This window comes from Falco peregrinus, chromosome 8, assembly GCF_023634155.1.
Source record: "Falco peregrinus isolate bFalPer1 chromosome 8, bFalPer1.pri, whole genome shotgun sequence".
In the NCBI taxonomy this organism is placed as follows: Eukaryota; Metazoa; Chordata; class Aves; order Falconiformes; family Falconidae; genus Falco; species Falco peregrinus.
In genome coordinates this window covers 53,785,135-53,806,125 of record NC_073728.1, presented here as the reverse complement: position 1 = coordinate 53,806,125, position 20,991 = coordinate 53,785,135, and the positions used below count along the sequence as shown (strand labels likewise).

The 20,991-nt window shown below is 59.3% G+C and overlaps 1 protein-coding gene across 7 annotated transcripts in view; it reads left to right on the top strand.

Annotated features, from left to right (window-relative positions):
- Positions 1–18,655, top strand: part of ABLIM3 (actin binding LIM protein family member 3) — a 56,061-nt gene extending 37,406 nt beyond the window's left edge. Inside the window, exons 5-23 of one of the 7 annotated variants that reach the window (XM_055812917.1) lie at positions 465–591; positions 724–817; positions 5,589–5,676; positions 7,465–7,523; positions 8,080–8,151; positions 8,503–8,658; positions 9,795–9,824; positions 10,403–10,532; positions 11,416–11,514; positions 12,924–12,974; positions 14,382–14,516; positions 14,770–14,834; positions 15,198–15,345; positions 16,056–16,093; positions 16,532–16,591; positions 17,098–17,158; positions 17,385–17,392; positions 17,954–18,034; positions 18,485–18,655. In XM_055812917.1, coding sequence (XP_055668892.1) covers positions 465–591; positions 724–817; positions 5,589–5,676; positions 7,465–7,523; positions 8,080–8,151; positions 8,503–8,658; positions 9,795–9,824; positions 10,403–10,532; positions 11,416–11,514; positions 12,924–12,974; positions 14,382–14,516; positions 14,770–14,834; positions 15,198–15,345; positions 16,056–16,093; positions 16,532–16,591; positions 17,098–17,158; positions 17,385–17,392; positions 17,954–18,034; positions 18,485–18,598 — 1,616 coding nt within the window. In that variant the 3' untranslated portion in view covers positions 18,599–18,655. Of the gene's footprint in view, positions 1–464; positions 592–723; positions 818–5,588; positions 5,677–7,464; positions 7,524–8,079; positions 8,152–8,502; positions 8,659–9,794; positions 9,825–10,402; positions 10,533–11,415; positions 11,515–11,927; positions 12,011–12,923; positions 12,975–14,381; positions 14,517–14,769; positions 14,835–15,197; positions 15,346–16,055; positions 16,592–17,097; positions 17,159–17,384; positions 17,415–17,953; positions 18,035–18,484 lie in introns of those variants that run through there. The other 6 variants (XR_008748547.1, XR_008748546.1, XR_008748549.1 and 3 more) reach the window with 6 other exon arrangements.
- Positions 18,656–20,991: the final 2,336 nt, after the last annotated feature.

Sequence of the window (20,991 nt, the reverse complement as noted above, 5' to 3'; positions counted from 1 at the left end):
TGCCCGGAGGGGAGCCCCCGGGGACCTGCCGAGGCAGCGTGGCCCCAGCAGCCCATGCACGGACCCTGGCTCAAGCGCATCGCCCAGCAGGGGGACCTGGCTCTGTGCTGCAGTAGGTGCTCCGCCAGGGTGGCTGGGTGCCGGCAGTGCCTCGGAGGTTCCAGCTCCAGCAGGAGGCTTTCCTCTTGGCTCCTTTGCTGGGAATGAGCATATTCCCATAAAGAAATCATCCCCAAGAAACTGGCCCTGGAGTGGGCTCAGGAGCAGGGTGTTTATAACAGCAGCATCCCCTAGAAAACGGGGTTCTCTGGGCTAGAGCTTTCCTCTGGGTGCAAGAAGTGTGCCTCAGGTTAAAAGACCAGGGTGCCTCAGCATAGGCCAGCAGATGTGGGTGTTCCTGCTGCACCACCGAGCCCCCCACCAGGGAGCTGCAATGGTCCCACAGTCCCCTTCTGTCCCTCCAGACTGCGCCGGCTGCAAGGAAGAGATCAAGCAAGGCCAGTCCCTTCTGGCCCTGGAGAAGCAGTGGCATGTCAGCTGCTTCAAGTGCCAAACATGCGGGATCATCCTCACTGGCGAGTACATCAGCAAGTGAGTGCCACCATCCTGGTGGCAGGCTTGGCTGCCCTGGCCATTGCGGAGCTACACCCCCTGGGGCTGCAGTGAGGGGGTGCCCAGCACAGCTCACCTACCGCTCACCCCCTTCTCCTCCCTCTCCCAAAGGGATGGCATCCCGTACTGCGAGTCTGACTACCATGCCCAGTTCGGCATCAAGTGTGAGACCTGCAACCGGTACATCAGCGGCAGGGTCCTGGAGGTGAGTCCTGGGGCCGTGGCCACCCTGCACTAGTCTGTAATAGGGACCACATGTGTCCTGCCCAGAGGTGCACACCTTAGCTCTTGGTGTGGGGGTTTCATCGTCCTACACACTTGTCATGGTTTTTTGGGGTCATGGCTTCTCCTGCAGTGGGTGTGTGGAGACAGTCTGACCACCTTCTCTGGAGGGTGGGGGCAGGAAGGAGCACCACCACGCTGCAGACCTTTAAAGAGATGGCTTGGGTACTGGACCTCGAGAAGCAGCCAGAGCACACAGTGGCCTGGGTCTGCTGGGACATGTCTGGAGTCCAGGATGTGGGGACACTAGCCTTAACCAACTGCTACCATGCCCAGCTCTGAAGTGTCCCCACCATGCTCACCCCAGCCTGCCTTCTGAGCATCCCTGTGCAGGCAGCGTGCCTGTTGCCTTGGAAACGCATCCAGCACGGCTGCCCGCTGCGGAGCCCATGTGAGGGGCTGCAGCACCCTGCCCATGGGCAGCCATCCCCATGGCACACCCCTTTGCAGGGCAACAACCAGAGCAGGGGGTCCCCCTCCCTGGGCCACATCCAGCGGCAGCTTTGTTCATCACGTTGCTGGCCAGCAGGATCTGCTCTGGCAGAGCCTCCGAGGGGTGCAGGGATCCCACGGGGATCCCACAGCAAGGCGTGGGTGCAGGCGGCCTTGAAGCATGTTTTGGGTGACAGTGGAGCTGCACAGCCGGTGAGGGGCGTGGGGGTTGTTGTTGGGGAGGGACAGAGAAGTTTGTTAGGGCTGGTGCTTCCTGTCGTCAGGTTGTCAGGTCCTGGCTTGGTCCCTGCTCCTGGAGGTGGGGTGTCCCGTCAGGCTTTCTGTTTCTAGCCCAGTGTTTGCAGGGGCAGGGGGAAAGCCAGAAGTTCTGATCTGAGGTTAAACTAAAGGCTCTGGAGGCGTAGAGAAATATGTTAGAATGAAGCCAATTGTGATTTTTAGACCCCCTAGTGATACTATGGAGTTGGGCTGTGGTGGCACTGGCTGAAAGCGTGCTCAGTTACTCCCGAGACCTTCCCTTCTGCATGGCTGAGCAGGAGAGAAGTGCTCCCAGGGCAGCATTGGCACCCACACCTCTGCCACCTGCAGACAGCAGCAATAGGAAGCTGTATCCCAAAATCGGAGGGTCTGTGGCTCCACAGTGAGCCAGACAGCAGGTGCTGTGGGCTGGAGTGGCGGTGGCTGTGTAGATCTCCAGCCTGCTGAGAGCTGTTCCAGGACATCTCCAGCCTGTTTCACTCACAGCCTACCAAGAAGTGGTCACCTGCTCTGGTCCTGCCAGTGGGGCTGGCCTAAGAGCATCTAGCCTGGCCAGGGAGCCTCTCGTGAAGCAAGAGCCCTCCAGCATCTTCCCCCCTCTTCAGGGAGCGGCCTTTGCCTGTGAAGGCTTTCTGCTGACTCTGGGCTTCAGCAGCAGTCCCAGCGCTGGCTTCTGTGAGCATGAGCTCAGCACTGCAGCGGCTGCCATGGGCTGGTGGATCATGGGGTCACTTGGTCAGCAAAAGTCTGAATAGAGCAGGGCAAAGCCAGAGGCTCCCCTGACATCAAATCCCTGCCACTGCTCCCCTGAGCAGTCTGGTCCCTGATAACCCCCTGCCAGGACAGAGCATCCTCAGCCATCCGGGCAGGGCAATCAGGCTGGGTGTTAGTGGGATGCTCAGTGTGTGAGGGTGGGTGAGAGGAGCCAGAGGGGACCTGGCTGGCACCATCGGGCACTGCTGACTCTGAGCCATTTGTTGCACTGCTCTCGGGGTTTTCCTCGCTCAGTGCAACCACATCAGAGTCAGGACAAGTGTAGGACGTTCCTGCTGCTGCACATCTAAGGGGATGGACAGAGAGCAGCTCTGCAGGGCGTGACAGATGTGGGGGTACCAGCAGCCTGGCTGCAAGCTGGAGATGGTCTTGGGGCGGTGATGAGGGAACAAACCTCCCTGCTCTGCCTCACCTCCATCTGCCCTGGCTCTTCTTCTGGCAATAGCTCTAGGTCTTTTCACCTCCTCCAGTGCCCTCCCTCCCCAGCTCTGCTCCCAACATAGGCTTTTCCTGGCTGGAGGGGCCAGCCAGCTCTGCCCACCCATACTGGGCCATGGGAAGAAGATGACTGAATCCCACGAGATGTTCTGGACTGTAATCATCTCACATTAGCATCTTGTGTGCCGCACCCGTGCCTGGACATGGAAGACCTCCTTGTGCAGTGGGACACTATGGGCTGGAAGCCACATGCCTTGGAACTGGTGTCCCCACGGGCAGAGCCGAGGTGCCACCTCCTTGTAAGTGCTGTCACAGAGCCGAAAGGAGCATAGGGTTTGGGTGCTGGAGGGCTCTGGCAGGCAAGCACCATGAAACCTGCAGGCACCATGAAACCTGCAGGCACCCTTTCCCTCCCTGCGGCCAGGGCTGAGCCCGTGCTCCCTACCCTCCCCGGTTATGCACCTGCTGGCAGTATTGAAAGATCTGTAAAACCAGAGGCTTTAATTGTCTTCTCTGGCAAAGCGTGAAATGGAGAGGGTGCCTTTAAATAATTTTAGGCCTTAAGGAGCCTTCTCATGCTACCCCGGCAGCCTCCAGGCTTTCCCAGCTGCTCTGAGCTGTGCAGCCAGGCTTGGATGATTAATGAGCCTTTAAGGGACCCCAAGTGATAACGAGCAGGTCTCTTCCCTCGCAGCCTTTTATGAGCTGTAATATTAACCAATGTAAAAGGAACAAGGTTAGTGCCTGGTTTGGAGAGTTGTTCCTCGAGGAGGAGTGGAGGGTGTTGAGATGCTGGGTGGCTTTTGGAGGTCTGCATTGAAATGAAAGTTGGGACTGGCTGGTACCACTGGCGGAGCTGCCAGCCTCCCCCTGCATCCACGCGCAGATCTGAAAAGCATCCCCTTTTGGCAGTCTGACCTGTGACAGCAGCCCATGTAGTCTAGATAGGAAAATATGTATGTATACAGGGTTTTTTTTCCTTACTATCAGCACACCAAGCCTTTGGGGGGGTACTGTGAGGATCCAAGAGCACCAAACCCATCCAGATTCAGAGGGGGACTGGGAAGGCAGCACATCAATCACCAGGGCCCCATGTTCCCTGCGTTAGCTGTCTCTGGCCAGCTGGAAATATAAGCGGTGGGAACTGCAGGCACGCTGTCCTGAAGTGTGTAGGAGCTGGGCTTTAGCTGAGTTATTTTTCATCTTTTTCCCTGTGTTTACAGCTGTCTCCTCCAATTGATGCAGCTCAGTGTGCTCGCCGTGGGTGCACAGCACTGGCTGGTGGGTGCCTGCTGCAGTGGGTGCTGGCGTGGCGCTGCACTGGGCAGCTGCCCAGGCAGGGCTTTGTGTACAGGGGCTCAGGCAGAGCAGGAGGAACTGGACATCCTTGGGGAGCTTCTGCCTTGGTGGGGCGGTGGGTCACCTCCCTGGGGCAATGGGCGTGAGACATGATGAGCCCATTGGCACAATGTCAGCAACACTGGAGATTCTAGACGAGGTTTTTAGGAGTAAAATTGGTTTAGAATCTGTATAGCCTGGATGTGTTTGCTCAGGCTGGTGAAGCATTTAGTGCAAGCTCCTGCCATGGGGCACTGCAGCTGGGCCAGGGTGCAGGGCTGTCCCTTCCCTGGATTGGGGTGCACTGCAATGAAAGGTAGAGGGGCCCAAACTCTCCCACTCACCTCCCCCGCCTGCCCTAAAACCTTCCACTCAGTTTTGGCATAAATTGGAGGGGAAAAGCCATTGGCTGCCATCTGCACCCCAAAGATACTGAATTCCAGGTTGATTTTTGTGTGCAATCAACTGGCAGATTCTCAGTTATCCTCGCAGCAAATTTTCCTGATGATCCTCCCTGTTTCAAACCAGTTCCAGCCCCCTCTATCATAACCCCCTTTTATCAGCGAGAGCCTCATCTTCCCTCTGCCGCCTTAAATTATCCTCCTTCTTCTCTTGGATTATTATGGGAGTGAAATGTCCTTTGGGATTGAGCTCTAACTGTGCAGCCCAGATTCCTCCTACCCTGAGCCAGCTCCTGCCTCCCAGCCCAGAAAACAAGCCTATAATTGAAATGCTAGCAGACACTTTGAGTGGAAACAAGCTACCAATTAAAGCTATTATCCCTGTCAAAGAGCAAAGGGAGCAGCCCAGCTCCCGCTCAGCTGGGGAACAGCGTGGCGCTAGTGCTGAAGTTTGGGCATGGCTTCACAGAAGGAGAAAAGTTTCTTGAGGGAGAGGCGCTGGCAATGGTAGCCAGGGAGGATATGACAGCAAGAGGAAGCCTGTGCTTAGTGAGATTTATCTTTGGGGCCCTTCTTCTCCCTTTACCGCTTCCCTGCTGACATCCTGGGCCAAATTTGCTCTTTCTCTTCAAAGCTGTAGAGGGAAGGAGCTAATATAAAGCATGGCTGCTTGGCTGAGTGTTACTGCAAAGGGTCTCGGTTATTTCCAGAGTGCAAAGATGATTTATTAGGGTGAGGTTTTTAGGGGTACCTCCTGGATCTGTTTTCCTGCGCGTTGGATGGTTCAAGGACAGCAGAAGGTTCCCAGTCAGACTCTTAGTCCAGCAGGTCAGAAGTGTTAGTGATGAAGTGGTCTCTGGTGTTTTCCATGTATTGCAGTGGGCTCCGAGGCCACCCTGGGCAGTTTGTCCCATTCAGCTTGTCACTGTCTGCAGCAGCAAGTGGTGCCAGGGCCACCTGTCCTCAGGGACGTGAGCAGGTCACCATGTCCTGCCTTGCTCAGGGGCCCCTTTTCTCTGCTCACCCTTGCAGGCAGGAGGGAAACACTACCACCCCACCTGTGCCAGATGTGTCCGCTGCCACCAGATGTTCACAGAAGGAGAGGAGATGTACCTCACAGGTAGGCATCCCGTTGCAGCAAGGAGGGACTGCCCTGCCCCGCGTCAGGGCACGGACCAGCGGGGCCTTGCAGAGGTGTGCTGGCTGTGGGGGCGTGTGGAGTTTGGCTCCTTACAGTGATCGTTGCTGAAAGGGTCCCTCTGTGCAGTAGTGCCAGAGGAGACCCCCTTGTCTGCTGCTCCCCAGCCCCTGCGCTCTTCCTGGGCTGTGCAGTGATAATTTCTCTGCATGAAAGCTTCCCTGCCGCTGAGCTGGAGGAAACTTTGTTCCTTGTCAGCAGCTTTTTGCTCCCTGCAAGTCTCCCTGCGCAGGAGAGAGGGAGCATGGGCGGGCATGCCTGGATGTGTCCCTGGCCTGTGCCCAGCTAATAGAGGCTGGGATGGGAACAGGGTGCCTGGCTCCCCACGCTCCCCAGCCCCAGGGGACCTCTTCCCCACTGTCCCCAACTCCCCGCATCCATTTTTTCCTTACTATCAGCACACCAAGCCTTTGGGGGGGTACTGTGAGGATCCAAGAGCACCAAACCCATCCAGATTCAGAGGGGGACTGGGAAGGCAGCACATCAATCACCAGGGCCCCATGTTCCCTGCGTTAGCTGTCTCTGGCCAGCTGGAAATATAAGCGGTGGGAACTGCAGGCACGCTGTCCTGAAGTGTGTAGGAGCTGGGCTTTAGCTGAGTTATTTTTCATCTTTTTCCCTGTGTTTACAGCTGTCTCCTCCAATTGATGCAGCTCAGTGTGCTCGCCATGGGTGCACAGCACTGGCTGGTGGGTGCCTGCCGCAGTGGGTGCTGGCGTGGTGCTGCACTGGGCAGCTGCCTGAGCAGGGCTTTGTGTACAGGGGCTCACTGCAAGCAGCACCAGAGGGGTTAGGCTTTCACTTGGCACAGCCAGACAGTTTGGGTTTGGTTTCGGCAGGAGCTCCTCCTGCCTGGAGCTGCCTTAGGGGCTATTTCCAGCACAGAGGGAGGGTTTGTTTTGTCAGTAACCTGTGCTTACCCGCCACCCTGAGTCACTAATGATCCCATAGGTGGCAAAGGGGGAATTGTGCACTGAGAGTGAGTGAGAGTGGGGGTCCCAGCAAGGCCCTGTCATGGGCAGGATGATGGCTGTGCTCAGCATCCATCCTGGGGCACACCTGGGCAAAGCTCGGTGGCTTTGCTGGTTCCAGCCTGGAGGGTGTGGAGGGCTGTGGATGCCCTGGGCTCGGTGTTACCCCAGTTTAACCAGCAGGAGCTGCCTGGCTGAGCACTGGCTGGGCTGCACCGAAAACACACCTGGGTTTGCTGTCAAAGTTTAGTAGTGTTGGCCACTACATCTCAGTGCTTGGGAGCCATTTCATTTCTCAGTACGGACACCCAGTCCCCGCTGCCCTGCCTTCCCAATGGCTACCTGCCTGTGGCCGTGCTATAGCAGAGAAGGCACCTGGGAAAGCTGGTGGGATGCAGCAGGTGAGCCCCTCATCCTTGGGGCTCACCGCCTCCATGCTGCTCTGCTCCTCCTGGAGAGACCCCAGTTCCTACCTCCTGCCTCTGCAGGGCCCCCCAGGAGCTGCCCCCCCAGCACACAGGCACTGCGCTCCTGTAACACTGGTTGCTCAGTGCAGCTGCTGCTGGGCAGAGCGCTGCCGCATCCCCCCCAGGGGACCGCGGGCTGCAGGTCAGTGCTGGAGGCAGCAGGGATGCAGGGATGGGACAGGACTCCCCATGGCAGGTGGAGCTGGACAGTCCCTAGCAGCAGGTGTGAGCTGCGTGCAGAGCTGAAACACTTTCCCTTTGCTGCATTGCAGGCTCCGAAGTGTGGCACCCCATCTGCAAGCAGGCAGCCAGGGCAGAGAAGAAACTAAAGGTAGGCAGCATCTCTCAGAGGTGGCACGTCCCAGGTGATGTTGCCCCTGAGTCCCTGCTGGAAGTGAACTGTTGTGGCAGTGTCTAAGCCCAGGGTGGCTTCCCGAGGCTGGCACAAACTCTGTCCCCACTGCCCGGAGGCTGGTGGGTGGCCATGGCCAAGGCTGTTAGCGGGGACCTACCTCCTGGCTGACGCCAGCCCATGCCACAGCCAGGGAGGGGGCACAGCAGTCCCCCCACCAGCCCCCCACGCCCCTTGAGCTGTGCGCTCCCTTTCTGCTCCCGGCTGGCCATGGGGACAGCTGCCAGCTGGTCTGGCCAGGCCACTCACCCGACTCCAGATCTGGCCCCAAGAGAGGCCAGGGCGCAAAGCTGGATGGCAGGACAGCCTGCAACAGCCATGGGCACTGGCAGCAGGTGGATGAAAGGGCAGAGAAACTGGGCCTTGGGTGAAATTCAGCCCCAAAACCAACAATGTGCTGCACCCAGCACTGTGCCTGCTCAGGGGTCCCTCCTCACCGTGCTCTCACGTGTCCTCCACCTTTCTGCCTCCACAGCACAGGAGGACGTCAGAAACCTCCATCTCGCCCCCCGGTTCCAGCATCGGCTCCCCAAACCGTGTCATCTGCGTAAGTACAGCTCTGCAGGATGGATGCTCTGGCCCCAGGGAAAGGTGTGGCAGTTCCTGGTGCTGCTCTGCAGTGTGAAGCGTCCCCCAGGGACAAGCCCAGCATTTGAGGACAGCACAGACAAACCGTGCTGCCTTGCCCAGGAGTGCTCGGAGGAGCACGGTCCCACCCTCCCAGCTCCTCTGCCCCTTCCCACTGCTGCCTCTTGGGCATCTCCTCTTACTTCTTCCTGCTGCTGGGGTGGCAATGGGCTCTGTCTGCTCTGAGCTGACTCCACACTGTACGCTCCAGCCTCCCCTTCCTTTTCTCCTCCCTTTCTGTCTCTCTGTCTCTGTCTCTCCCTCTCCCTAGGCTAAAGTGGATAATGAGATCCTTAATTACAAAGACCTGGCAGCTCTTCCCAAGATTAAAGCCATCTATGAAGTGCAGCGTCCTGACCTCATTTCCTACGAGCCCTATCACAGATACACGTCGGATGAGACACTGGAGAGATATAGCTATGGGGAGGTACTGAGTCTCAATACGCCCGATGCCGGGCTGCGCAGGGAGCCAAGCCCCGGGTTGGGGCAACGAGGAAAGTTGCATGTGGCTTTGCTCACTCCAGTGGGAATACTACAGGGAGGCAGGAGTGGGAGTAAGACCTCTCCTGGAGGCTCCCCATCACTGGGAAGAAGGCCTGGGCTGGAAGGGAAAACTTGATGCTGCTGCTGGAGAGTAAGAAAGAAACCAGTGACCTTATCAGCTGATGGCAGCGCCCTGTGCTGCAGACCTGACGTGCAGGGACAGGCAGTGCTGTGCAGGAGGAGATGTCACCCTCAGGAGTGATGTGGTAGGGAGCTCGCCCATCATGGCATGCAGCAGGAGACGAGGAGAGCACTTAACACACATGTATCCATCTGGGGTGGAGGGACAGCCAGCCAGCAGGCTCAGCCCAAAGCCTGGCCCCTGGCAGGCAATCCTCCTGGCCACCCAGCCCCAGCATGGCATCTCTGGAGCATGGCAAGGCTGCCCCTGTTGGGTGCTGTCCCCGCAGCCAGGGGAAGGGGGCTCGGTCAGTGCATTTTTGCAAACGTGATAAGATGATGCCCAAGCAGCATGTGGCGCAGGACTGCCCTGCCCTGCTCCCCCAGGCAGGCTGGAACTGCTGAATGATTTCACTAATTCCATGGAAGAGGAACGAGCAGCTCACACAGAGATGGGAGACTTGGAAGAGGACTTTGCAATGGCCAGCAGCAGCATCTCTTAAGTCTCCCGTCCCAAGGCTTGTCCCAAGTCTGGTTTCCTCCAGCCCACGCGGTGATGGTGCAGTTGGCACTGCCATGGCCTGCTGTGTAGTACTATGGGGCCAGCAGCCACCTTGTCCCGCTTGCAGCTGCTCCAGCAAGGTCTCCAAGAAGGGGTCCAGGCTACTGATAGAGGAAAGGCCATCCTCACACCAGCTCCCCTCCTGGCCGGGGGCTCCCTGCCCAGCATCCTGCCACAGTTTGGCTCTGGCTGTGCCAGCAGCCACCTTTGCAGCCTGGCAGCTGTGATTAGGCTGTAACATGGGGAAAACGAGCCACTGAGGGACACCAGTCTGTCACTGCTCCCCTTAACTGTGTACTGTCTCTCTTTCTCCCCCTTTTGCCTCCTGCTGCCTCCAGTCCCTGGGGACCCTCTCCCCGTACTCACAGGTAATGCCCTCGGCAGGCACTGGGGGGTCTGTCACCCGCTGCTGCTCAGCATCCCTCTGCCCAGGGATGCTGGGGCTCTGCTGAATGTCCCCCCACCCAGGTGCTGCCCTGAGGTGTGGGGAGACAGGGGGACCCTGTCCAGGAGGGTCCTGTGCTTTGGGCCCCAGGGAGAGCTGTATGCAAGCCTTCCCTGGCAGAGAGCACCCAGGGTGCAGCTTTTTCCTTGTGGAAGGGGACACCAGCAATTGGGAACAAGCACAGGGAAAGGGGACAATCTTCAGGCAAGGGCCTGAAAGCCTCTGGCTGGACTTTGTCACCTGGTCCCAAACCCTGGGCTTTGTTGCCTGCACTTTGGCAGCAGGGAGGCAGAGCAGCCTGGGGACGCGCTCCAGCTGTGGAGGACACACATGATGCCCAGCATGTCACACCGCAGAGCATGCACCCTCCTGAGCTGTCACAAGCATGGGGACCCCCATCCGTGGGACACCTCCCTCAGGGCTGCCAAAACACTGACTTGCCTCATCCCTCATCTCACCAGCTCTAACCCCACTTCTCTCCATGCTTTTCCCTGTCCCCAGGACATCTACGAGAGCTTTGACATGCGGCAGAGGCGAGCCTCCAGCCCTGGCTACATCGACTCCCCCACCTACAGCCGCCAGGGCATGTCCCCCACCATCCCGAGGTCCCCCCATCATTTCTACCGCTCAGGTGAGGACGTCAGCTGCAAACCCAGGCTGGGCTAAGCTCAGACCCCCAAGTGGAGCCGGGATCACCAAACTGTCCCCTGCTTCTCCAAGGGGACCTCAGTGGTCCCACCTCTGGCAAGCAGGCAGGAGGCCTGAAGGCATCCACGGAGAGCTGACAGCAACAGGAGCTGTGGGGCACTGAGCAATCCTGCTGTGTGCACCCTCTGGTTCCCCTGACTCTTCATCTTACAAGTAGCAAGGAGAGGCTGAGGGGGCTGTGCCCTGGCTCAGACCTGAGCTGAGGCTCATAGAGGATGGGCTGGGGAAGGAGGGGACCCCCAGGTCCAGTGAAAACCCCTCGGCTGGCTTGGTGGCTCTGGGAGAGGCATGCACAAGAGCGCTTGTGCCCAGCCAGTGCTGTAAGGCGGGTTCTTACACACACACGTGCACACCCTGGAGCATGTCAGGGGGAAGCAGAGTGTGTCTGTGCCGTATCTCCTGTCCTTTGGAGATGGGGAGGAACAACTGGGAAAATCCAAGGTCAGTAAGTCCGGAGGTCCCGCATTCCCCAAGTTACCCCCACGCTGCACCGCCAAGGGCCCATCACCGTTTGCCTCTGCAGCATGCTCGGCTTCCCTCTCGCCAGCAGTGGGGCGACGGGCTGCTCTGTAATAGCACCTGCACATGGGGTTTCCTCTGCATCCCACCTTCTTCCAGAGATGCGGGAAATCTCACCCTGCTCCATCACGCCCCATCCTGGACCACGGCCCGGCACACATCCTTGTCACCCCCACCACATGGGTTGCCCCCGGCTCTTCTAACACTGCTGCGTTTAACACCCATTTTCTTCTGCCTCTTGTTCTCTCCCTTGGTCACTTATGCTGCTTCTGCTCGGCACCGCGTAGGCACGGAGAGCGGGCGCAGCTCCCCGTACTATAGCCAGTTAGATGTGAGGTCCTCCACTCCAACCTCATACCAAGCACCCAAGCATTTCCACATCCCAGGTAGGCTCTGGAGCACACCGGTCCCTGGGGAAGCGCCGTGTCTGTGGCATGCCGCATGTGCCGTCCCCGCTGTGTCGCATGCGTAGCTCCACCGCCTGCCTAGAGCCAGCTGGCAGCAGGATCTACCCCTGGTAGAGGCCATCCATAAACAGGACCTGCAGCTTGAACCCTCCTCCCTCCCCATCACCACCCAGACGTCCCAGAGCTGCCCAGAGTCTGCTTGATCCTTGCAACATCCCTCTTGTCCCTCCTCTTCCCTGACCTTCCTCCACCCTCACACAAAGATGAATCCCCTGCGGAGAGCCTGCCCCCTCTCCCCTGCCTCCTCCCCAAGATCATGAGCCAAAGCGTGTCTGCTGGAGGCCTTTCTGCACACCCATCCACTACAGATGACTATTTTATACTCCCCCTAGGGCCCGCTGCTCCCTCCCCCCAGAGTCTTCTGGGCTTGCCAGATGCCTGCTCCCCTTCTGCAGGGATTGCAGGGGGCCACCAGGTAAGGGCCACCACCCGCTCCCGGCCATGCAGAGCCCACGGGGACGGGGATGGAGTGGGCAGAAAGGGAGAGTGGGGAGGGAAGCAGGCAGAGCTGCCCATCCATCCTTCAGTACGCACAGGGGGGCCAGAGCCCCGGACCGCCGTGCTCAGCTGTAGGCATCTCCCACTGCCCTTGTCCTCCTCCACAGTGTATAGCTGATGCCCTGGGACAGCACCGTGAGGACACCCAGAGGCTCTCCACCATGGTCCCCTGCTCCCACCCCATCCTAGCCAGGGTTCGGCCCTGCTGCCTGCCCTGCCCTGCCCTCCCGCTGACGGTCGGTGGTTTATGGATGGCCCCCTCCCTGCTCCGCCAGCTCTGCTGCCTGGCCCCTGCACAGGGGCTGTAGCTCTCGGCACCAGGCTCCAGTTCGCTTCCCCTCCCAGCTTGCTCTTTTCTCTCTCTGCTGCAGAAAGAGGCTTTGGCTGATGTTGTTTCGCCCCAGGTAGCTCACAGGTGGTTCTTCCAGGCGCTGGCAACCCTGAGAAACCGTGCCAGCATGAGCCGTGGGTGCATTGCTGCTGGCTGGCAGGGGTGGCCGGTGGTCCCTGGCTGTGCCGGTCCCTCCCGGGGCTGGCAGCACCCACCGCCCCACGGTGCATGCTGAGCTGGGGCTCTCACTGCATGTTCTCTGTGTGCACCCCTGCCCCAGGGCAGCCCTGGGACCGTGATCCTGCTGCCCTCCGGGAGCCTGCCTGGCCCTGGCCCGGTGCTGCGCTCCCGTCCAGAGGCGGTTGTGTGATGGAAACATGGCAAGGGGGTAGTGTCTCCTGCAGGACCTCCGTCCTGTCCACTCAGCATGCCCACGCTGGCCTCCCCTTCCTCCCTTCTTTCCTTCTTTCCTCCCTTTATTTCTTTCTTCTTCCACCAGCTGCTGGCGAGAGTAACATCTACCGGAAACCCCCCATCTATAAGCGACACGGTATGATGTGCTGGCTGCAGTGGGGCTCTGCCCCGTGGGGGAGGTGGGGCGGGGTACCAGCGTGGGGCTTGCTCTGGCTGAATGGTGTTTAGGGGCAGGGTGGGAGATGGGAGCCAGCATCAAGGCAAGGTGTTGGGGTGCTGGGCTTTGCTGGGCTGATGCTCCTGCTTCCCTTCCAGGCAGCGGAGTGCAGGGTTCAGTGCAAGAAAAAGGAAGCTTTGGACCACACCTGTGTTGCAAGGGATGGAGGCAAAGGCTGTCAGTGGTGCTGGCACCAGGGACAGCTGTGGGAGGGGGAGCGAGGCCATGGAGGGATGCCAGAGGAGACAAGGGTGGCTGTTGCTTGCTGATGCCAGGAGCCAGAGCAGCCTCGAGAAAGGGATGAAGGTGGTCATTTGCAGTTTCATGTGGAGCCTTGGAGAAGAATCACAACCCATCTCGGATGGATGCTCTGGGGTGAAACAGGCCTGGGGGTCTTGAGGGATGGGCAAAAGGGGAGGGCAGTTGGTATCTCTCAGCGGGGCTGGCTTGCACTATCCCTGCTTGCTTCTGTGCGTAGAGGGATAGCAGCTCCCCTCAAGCAGTAACTGTGTCTCCTCTCTCTCCCTGGGCTCTTCCTTCCCACCTGCCTGACTCCTACTGCCCTGCTGCTGGCTGCACCCGCTGCTGTAAGTACCTGCCATGTGCAGGGTCCCCTGTGCCCGCTTGAGGTGGTGGGATGGCTCTGCCACACAGCCTGTCCTGAGTGTTCTTTCCCCTGCAAATCTTCTGGCATCTGGGAGAAAGGAGCAGAGCTCACTCGCATTTCTTACACGTGCCACCAAGGCTCAGTCCCCACTCTGAGCAGAGCTCTGTGTGGCCCTGCCATGGGGACTGAGCCCCAGCCAGAGCTGGAGCTGCTGGGGTCACCCCTCTGCTCCCCACGGCTGCACAGCCCACTGCCGCCTTCCCCTGGCACTGACCCACCAAGAGCCCTTTCCCTGCTGGGACTGAGCCTCCGTCCCCTCCTGCCTGTGCAGTTATAGCCCTCTGGGAGATGGGACAGCCTGGGGCACAGGGGCATGGTGAGGTTAGTGGCATTGGTGGTATTGGGGTGAGCACTGTGCAGGAGCCAGAGCTTGCGGTGGTGCCGAGTTGTTCAGGTCCTTTCACAGCCACATCAGTGACAGCCCCTCTGCTTGTCACCATCCCTACTGTCTGCCTCTGCACACTTGTCTCCAGGAGGTGTCAGCATTTTGAAAAGGGATTATTCCCAGCTCTGCTCCATGCTGTCCCGAACGTAAACTGCTGGAGGCCACTGGGGAGAGAGGAGGGAAGAGGTTTTGCCTTCATCCTGGGCTGGATCTTTGCAAGTCCTGCTGACAGGACTCAGGGTTGTTGTAACAGCTCTGCCTGCTCCTTTTGCAGACAACCCCCCTGCAGCCACGAAAAGCAAAACCAGCGAAGACATCGCACAGTCATCCAAGTACAGCCCTGCCTATTCCCCAGACTTGTACTACCACTCCGAGTCAGAGTACTGGTCCTTCCAAGGCTCCCCCAAAGGTAACAGCCCCCCATAGGGCTGGGGGAAAGGGAAACCCATTCCTGCCCCCAAACCCAGTCGTTCCCTGGGAGGGAACCATGCCCTGAGTTGGGTCTGCACCTGAAGGTGGAGTTGGGCCAAGATACCTGCCAAAGTGACACCAAAATCCTAGCAGCCCTTGGGACTCGGCTGTCCCCATGCAGCTGGGGACTGTCTCCTCCCCACCTGCCTCCACCTTTGTCCCCATCTGACCCCCCACATGTCTCCTTGCAGCCCCCCGCGCCCGGAGGTTCTCATCAGGAGGCGAGGAGGATGGGTATGACCGGAGCATGCACAAGGTGAGTGATCTCCCTGCCCGCAGCCTTACGTGGGAGAGCCAGCAGCAAGCTGCCCCTGCCGGCGGTTGGCTTTGGGGAGGAGACCCAGCCAGCTCTGGCACCCAAGAAGGGGCCACCACCATCCCTGCTGCCCTCTGTCATCTCTTCCCCCTTGGCCACCCCCAACGTGAGGTCTGAAGGAGGGGGAGTGCACCCCCTTGCCGAGTCACCCCACCCCAGCAGCTTGTCCCCAGGGATGGGGGAGCAAATGGGAGATGCTGAGCCCATGCTGGGAGGTGCCATGCCCTGCTACCATGTGCCAGCTGTCATGGAGGGCCAGACAGGGGAAGGAGGGGTGCGACGCAGCTTTTTCCCCCTGCCCAGATCCAGAGTGGCATCGGCAGGCTGATCCTGAGGGAGGAGATGAAGGCTCGGTCCAGCTCCTACGCAGACCCCTGGACACCCCCTCGCAGCTCAGCCAGCAGCAGAGAAGCCCTGCACACGGCTGGCTATGAGGGCTCCCTCAACGGCTGTAAGGATGACCCTGTCCGTCTGTCTGTCCTAGCCGGCATGGCTCTAGCCCCTGCAGGAAGTTTGCTGGGGTGGAGAAGGAAGAACAGGGCACTGGGAAGGGGTGTGGGAGAAGTGCTGGGCACCAGAGTTGGACCTCAGAGGCTCTTTTCCTCTCTGGAGGGCTCCATCCATCCTCTATGCCCTGGTTAGGTTTGGGCATCGCCCGGCGGGTGTTTGCAGCCTGTCCGGGCAGCCTGGTGAAGCACCTCAAGGCGAGGTTGAAGGGTCCCTTGGGAATCTCACAGCACAGCCACACTAGGTTTGCTCTGACCTTTCTTGGGCTCATGCATGTGTACCTCCTCATTAATGGCACATCTGGGACCTCTGGCCCCCCAGACCTGCTGACTGGCCCCAGGGTTGCCTTCCTTGCTTGAGCTGCTCTTGCTGCACAGCACCCAGGGCACCCAGCCCCTCTCCCTCAGGGCTGCAGGGTGGGCTGGGCATACTGGGGAATCTGGCAGAACAGATGCCTCTGCCCGCTCCATTGCTCTCCTTCCTCATGGCACATCTGCCCTCGTGGAACTGCTGAGGCTGTTTGGAGATGCTCAGGGGGCCCCTCAGCCCCTTTGGGCTCCCAGGAGGACCCCATGGACTGGCAGCCAGGCAGCCCCTCTGCATGCACGGGGCACTTGGTCCCTCCCTGACACCCAGCCTCTGCTCTCCTTGCAGCTCCTCGGACGCACTACCTGGCTGACAGCGGTGAGTGTGTGAGCCTGCAGCCCTCCACGGCTGGTCTCCTGTGGCTGTGGGGTCCAAGAACCTGAGCTGGAGGAGATGCTGGGACCAGGAAGGGAAAAAAGGGAGAGAAAAAGGAGCTGAAAGGATGGGACAGGGTAGAGCTGAACCAGGGCAGAGCTGGTGGCAGTGCCAGGAAAGGGCAAGACGGAGAAACTGAAAGAGGAGACTGTTGCACTGAAGGGTGAGGTGGGATGGCTGCCATGGGAAAGGGATTTTGGGAAGAGGAATATCAGCATGGAGGAAGCCAGGCTGGAAATGAGTTGGAGCGGAAGGAGACAGAGCTGGGTGAATGTGGAGTTGGGTAGCGATGTGGGAGCACAGGGTAGGGTGACCCAGTGGGTGCTCTTCCAGGGGTGTGGGGCTCACCCCTGCATTTTCCCTTATGCACTTTGGTGGCTTTTTTGCAGATCCCCTTTATTTCTAAGTCAGCCTCCCTCCCTGCCTACAGGAGGAACGGGCTGCACAGGGTAAGTGTCTTCTGCCTGCATTCTGCTGCTGCCAGGCATCTCGGCACCCTTCCTTATTCTCCCCAGGCTCCTCAAAGCCCCCAGTGCTCCCCTTTCATGACTAGGGTGTCCTGCTTCCCCCTTCTCTGCACCCTAGCTGTCACTGCTGCTCTGTGCCAATCCAAAATGACCCTTACTGGGGACCAAAGTGCCCTGTCCAGGCACTGCAGGACAGGGGTGCCTGCCCTGAACATCCTGCAGAGCACGTTTCAGAGGGATGCTGGTGTTGCTTCCCAGCACAAGAGCTTTATACCCTGGGGCAGCGATTGCTGGGGGTCAGCAGCCCTGGTCCTGCCTCCATGTGACCTGGGCTCATCACTTCACTGCCTCATGCCTCAGTTTCCCTGCTGCCAGGTGTGGGGATGGGAGGGGGGGTGCCTTCCCCATGCCAGGGACATGGGAGATGCCATGCTGAGTGTCTGGAGGGAACCCCCTCTTACTCCTCCCTCCCTGTGTCCCTCCTGCAGCCTCCCAGTGCCGAGCTTTTCCACTATGACAGCACGAACGCCGTCAACTGGGGGATGCGAGGTAAGGTGCGGCAGGGCTGGGGAGCAGTGTGGGCAGGGGACCCTGTAGGCACAGAGCCAGACACCATGAGGCTGCCTACTGGAGTAGGCAGCTCTGGAAAATGAGTTCCAGGCTGGGGGGACAAGTGGGGAGAGAAGTAGGGGTCCCCACAGCCCCAGGGGGAGGATCCTGGCAGTGGAGGGGTCAGTGTGGCTCATGTCTCCCTTGTCTTTTTCTCTCCCCACAGAGTACAAGGTAAGATGCTTCTGCTCCAAGAAGCAGCTGCCAGCTGGAGGTGCAAGTACCACCCAGAGGGAGTCCCACGGACATGTCCGGGTGTCCCCAGGCCCTTCAGGAGGAAGCTTTGCCCTGTGCCTGCAATGCCCTTACCTCCACCCCACTCCTGACAGCCCTGTCCCAGGACTGTGGGGCTTGGACCAGAGTCTTTCCCCTGCTGCAGGGGTCCCAAGCACCTGGCCAAGCAGAAATGTCTCCTGGCTGAGGAACAGAGAAGGGTGGTTGTGCTGGTGGTTCCCTACTCACACTTGCCCCTGGGTCACTCCTGGTTTCTCAGAGTGAGCAGGTTATTCCAGAGCCACCAAGGTGATTCAAGGTGGATTAGGGTCACCCTGAGAGCAAGTCCCTGCTCTGCCTTGTCCCGTCCAAGCCCTGGAGGCAGTTGTGCCACCCAGACCCTGCTAAACATGGCAGGAGGAGGCTTTACCCTGGTGGCCCCTATGACCTTGTGCCCAGGTGTGCCCCAGCTGTCCTCTTCTGGCTCCAGAGCTACCTCGTGGTCTTCCTGTCCCTGTGCAGATATACCCCTATGAGCTGCTTCTGGTGAAGACGAGGGGGAGGAACCAGCTGCCCAAAGATGTGGACAGGACTCGGTTAGAGGTGAGGAGAGCCTTTTCCACCAGGGACAATCTCCTCGGGGCTCAGAGGGACCCAATCCCACAAGGTGTCCCCTTAGCCCTGGCAGGCAGCATGGGGCTGCAAGGGGCTTGTGGATGTGTGAGGAGCATCCCCATAGCTCCCCAGGGGTACTCATGGGCCAGCACACTGTCACGGTGGTCCTGCTGCTCTGCTGGTCGGGCAGAGCTGTTCCTGTGCCATCAGCATGAGTGTGTTGGGCAGGAGCAGGAGGGAGCCAGGTGCTCCCCCCCTCCCAAGTGTGCACTGCTGGGGGTTGTAGCACCCCATTGCACCCAGCCAGACAGCGGGTGCCATCAGACCCTCTCATGTGCCCTCCCACCCCACTGCAGCCACACGGCCTGCGTGGTGACTGTTGGCCCCGGGTGGTGGCCGCAGTCCCCAGCCCTGGCTCAGCATCCTGTCTCTCCCCAGCGGCACCTCTCCCAGGAGGAGTTCTACCAGATCTTTGGCATGACCATCGCCGAGTTCGACCGCCTGGCCCTGTGGAAGAGGAATGAGCTGAAGAAGCAGGCCCGGCTGTTTTAAATGCAGTGCACTATAAATATATACATACCTATAAATATATACATAGAAAGATCTCTATACTGCAGCTCTGTATGATTCTTGGTGCTGTATGTGGCAGAGGCGCCCTCTGCACCCCTGAGAGTGAATTGGAGTCTAGCAGATCATTTTATGCTCTTTGTTTCCTTTTCTTTTCCAGCCCTGTTTCAGTACCAACCCTTGGGTTCTCCCAGGAGCTAAAGCCACGTGGGACCTGAAGCAGGTGGCATCTGTCACTGCTGCCCCATGGGGGCACAGGGGGGAGGACTTTCCTGCTGCAGCCACAGCACCCAGTGCTGGGGGAGGCTAGGGCTTTGTGATGGGGTGGGTGGGATGAGGGTGTCCTGTCCCCCTCTGCTCAGGTGGTCTGTGTATTTACTTCTGGGTTGGAAAACACCCTGGGTACAACTGCAAGAAAGCGGGATCTCACCCTGGGCTCCTTAATGCCTTCCCTGCCTTTAACATGGCCATGCAAAGGGGGCACCTTCAGCCTCACCTTCAGCATCACAAATACAGAGATTTGGGCAGGGAACAAGGAGAAGTGGTGGGGACCCTACGGGGAGCAGGGTATACCCCCGTGGGTCAAGGTGCAAACACCTTTCCTGGTGTCTGTGGTGCTCTGATTTCCTATTTGCCTGTCTGGCACAATTTTCAGGCATGTAGCAGGACTGAGCAGTCCCAAAGAGGCCGGCAAGGCATGGGACACCTCTGCAAGAGCTGAGTCAGCAGGGTTTCTCCAAGGGGACAGCAAGGGTCTCACCTTCACTGTGCCACGGGCCAGCTCTGGGTCTGCCTGTTCTGGTCGTCTTCAAAACCTTCCTGTCCTGGTGTCTCCTATCAGGTGGACCAAATGCCCTCCCTGCCATCAGCACCACCACCATTGTGTGCTGAGGCTGCCCAGCTTTTTGCCCAAAAAGCCGTCCCCGGGCTCCTGGGTGAGGCAGCAGGGGCGTGCAGGGCCCCTTGTGAGGGCTTGCCAGGGGCTTGGGGAGACCTCCCAGCAGCAGCAGCCCCGGCTCTGGGAGCTTTGTGCTGCTGTGGAAAGGGGCTGGGGACGGAGGTGGAGCTGGCAATATTGCACTGGTAATTGCTTCTGCCTGCTTTAGTGCAGGAGTAAATGAACCAATTTTATTTACAATGATTTTACTCATATAAACTACGTCTCCCTAAATCAAGCTCAACCATTTGTGGCTATAAGAAAGTTCTATTTCCAGCAGCAGCTTCAGTGATAAAGCCTGGAGATTATTATTATTAATAACACAACAGCGGGAGTCTTTTCATTTTCAAGGCATTTTATGGACAGCAACTGTTTCCCCACAATTACCTGCATGGCAAAGATGGGGAAACTGAGGCAGGGCCCAGTGCTACCTCCCAGAGCTAATGAAACCTCTCTGGCCCGTGCCATCCAGTGGACACCCTGTGGGACCCCCACAGGCTCCCATTGCCCCCAGGTGTGCAGAGGGCACCCATCTGCACGGGGCGAGCAGCGGCGGGGGCGTTAGCTCCTGCCCTGGAAGCCGGTGCTGCCTCAGCCCATGCTGTCCCTTGGCTGTTTGTAAGTCCCCACCACAAAGCAGCCAGAGCCTGGCGTGCGGCAGCCTTGGCAGCCCGGGCCTGTGGGTGCCACGTGCCCTGGCTGCAGCCCCGGGTTACAGGAGAAAAAGGGGGCTTGATCCAGCAGGGAGGGACCAGCCAACAGCAGCCGGGCAGGGAGCAGGCTCCGGGTTGGGAGGGCACGACAGGGCTGGCTCCCAGCTGGGCACAAGAGGGGCCACCGCCTCCGAACTGTCCTGGGCTAAGAGGGCCCCAAATGGGGAATCCCTCCAGGTCAGTTGCTAATGCACATCTAATACATCGATTATTGCTTTCCCAAGCGAGAAGTGGGTATGTGTGAAACCGAATCCCATTTCTGTCATAGCCTGCTGTCCCCCGAGGGCTCAGCCGCAGCCCTGAGGCTGCGGGAAATTGTCCTGGGGGTGCCAGAGGCCGCTGCCACGTGCTGCCCACCCACGGGATGCTCCCTTGCACTCCCCGTGTGTCTCCCAAGCCCAGGTCTCCCCTACGGTCCTTGCTGGGGAGGTTGTCACCATGGCCAGAGAGACACTGGGCACATGAGGGACATCAGGAGGGAGCAGACAGGAGGGGTTTTGGGGGGGCGCAGGGACAGGGAGCGGGGTGGGAAGGGGGAGCTGTGCTTGCTCACCCCCTGTGCGTTTAGATGGGGGAAATTGCTCCGGATCTTTGCCCAAACTGAAGTTGCCCAAAGCAACAACCCCCGTGGGCAGGCAGGGGGGACGTGGCCGCCACTGGCCCCGCACCCTTCGCGAAAGATTCTGCCGGTGCTGCTGGGGGTGCTCAGTGCCCGGTGTGGGGCAGCA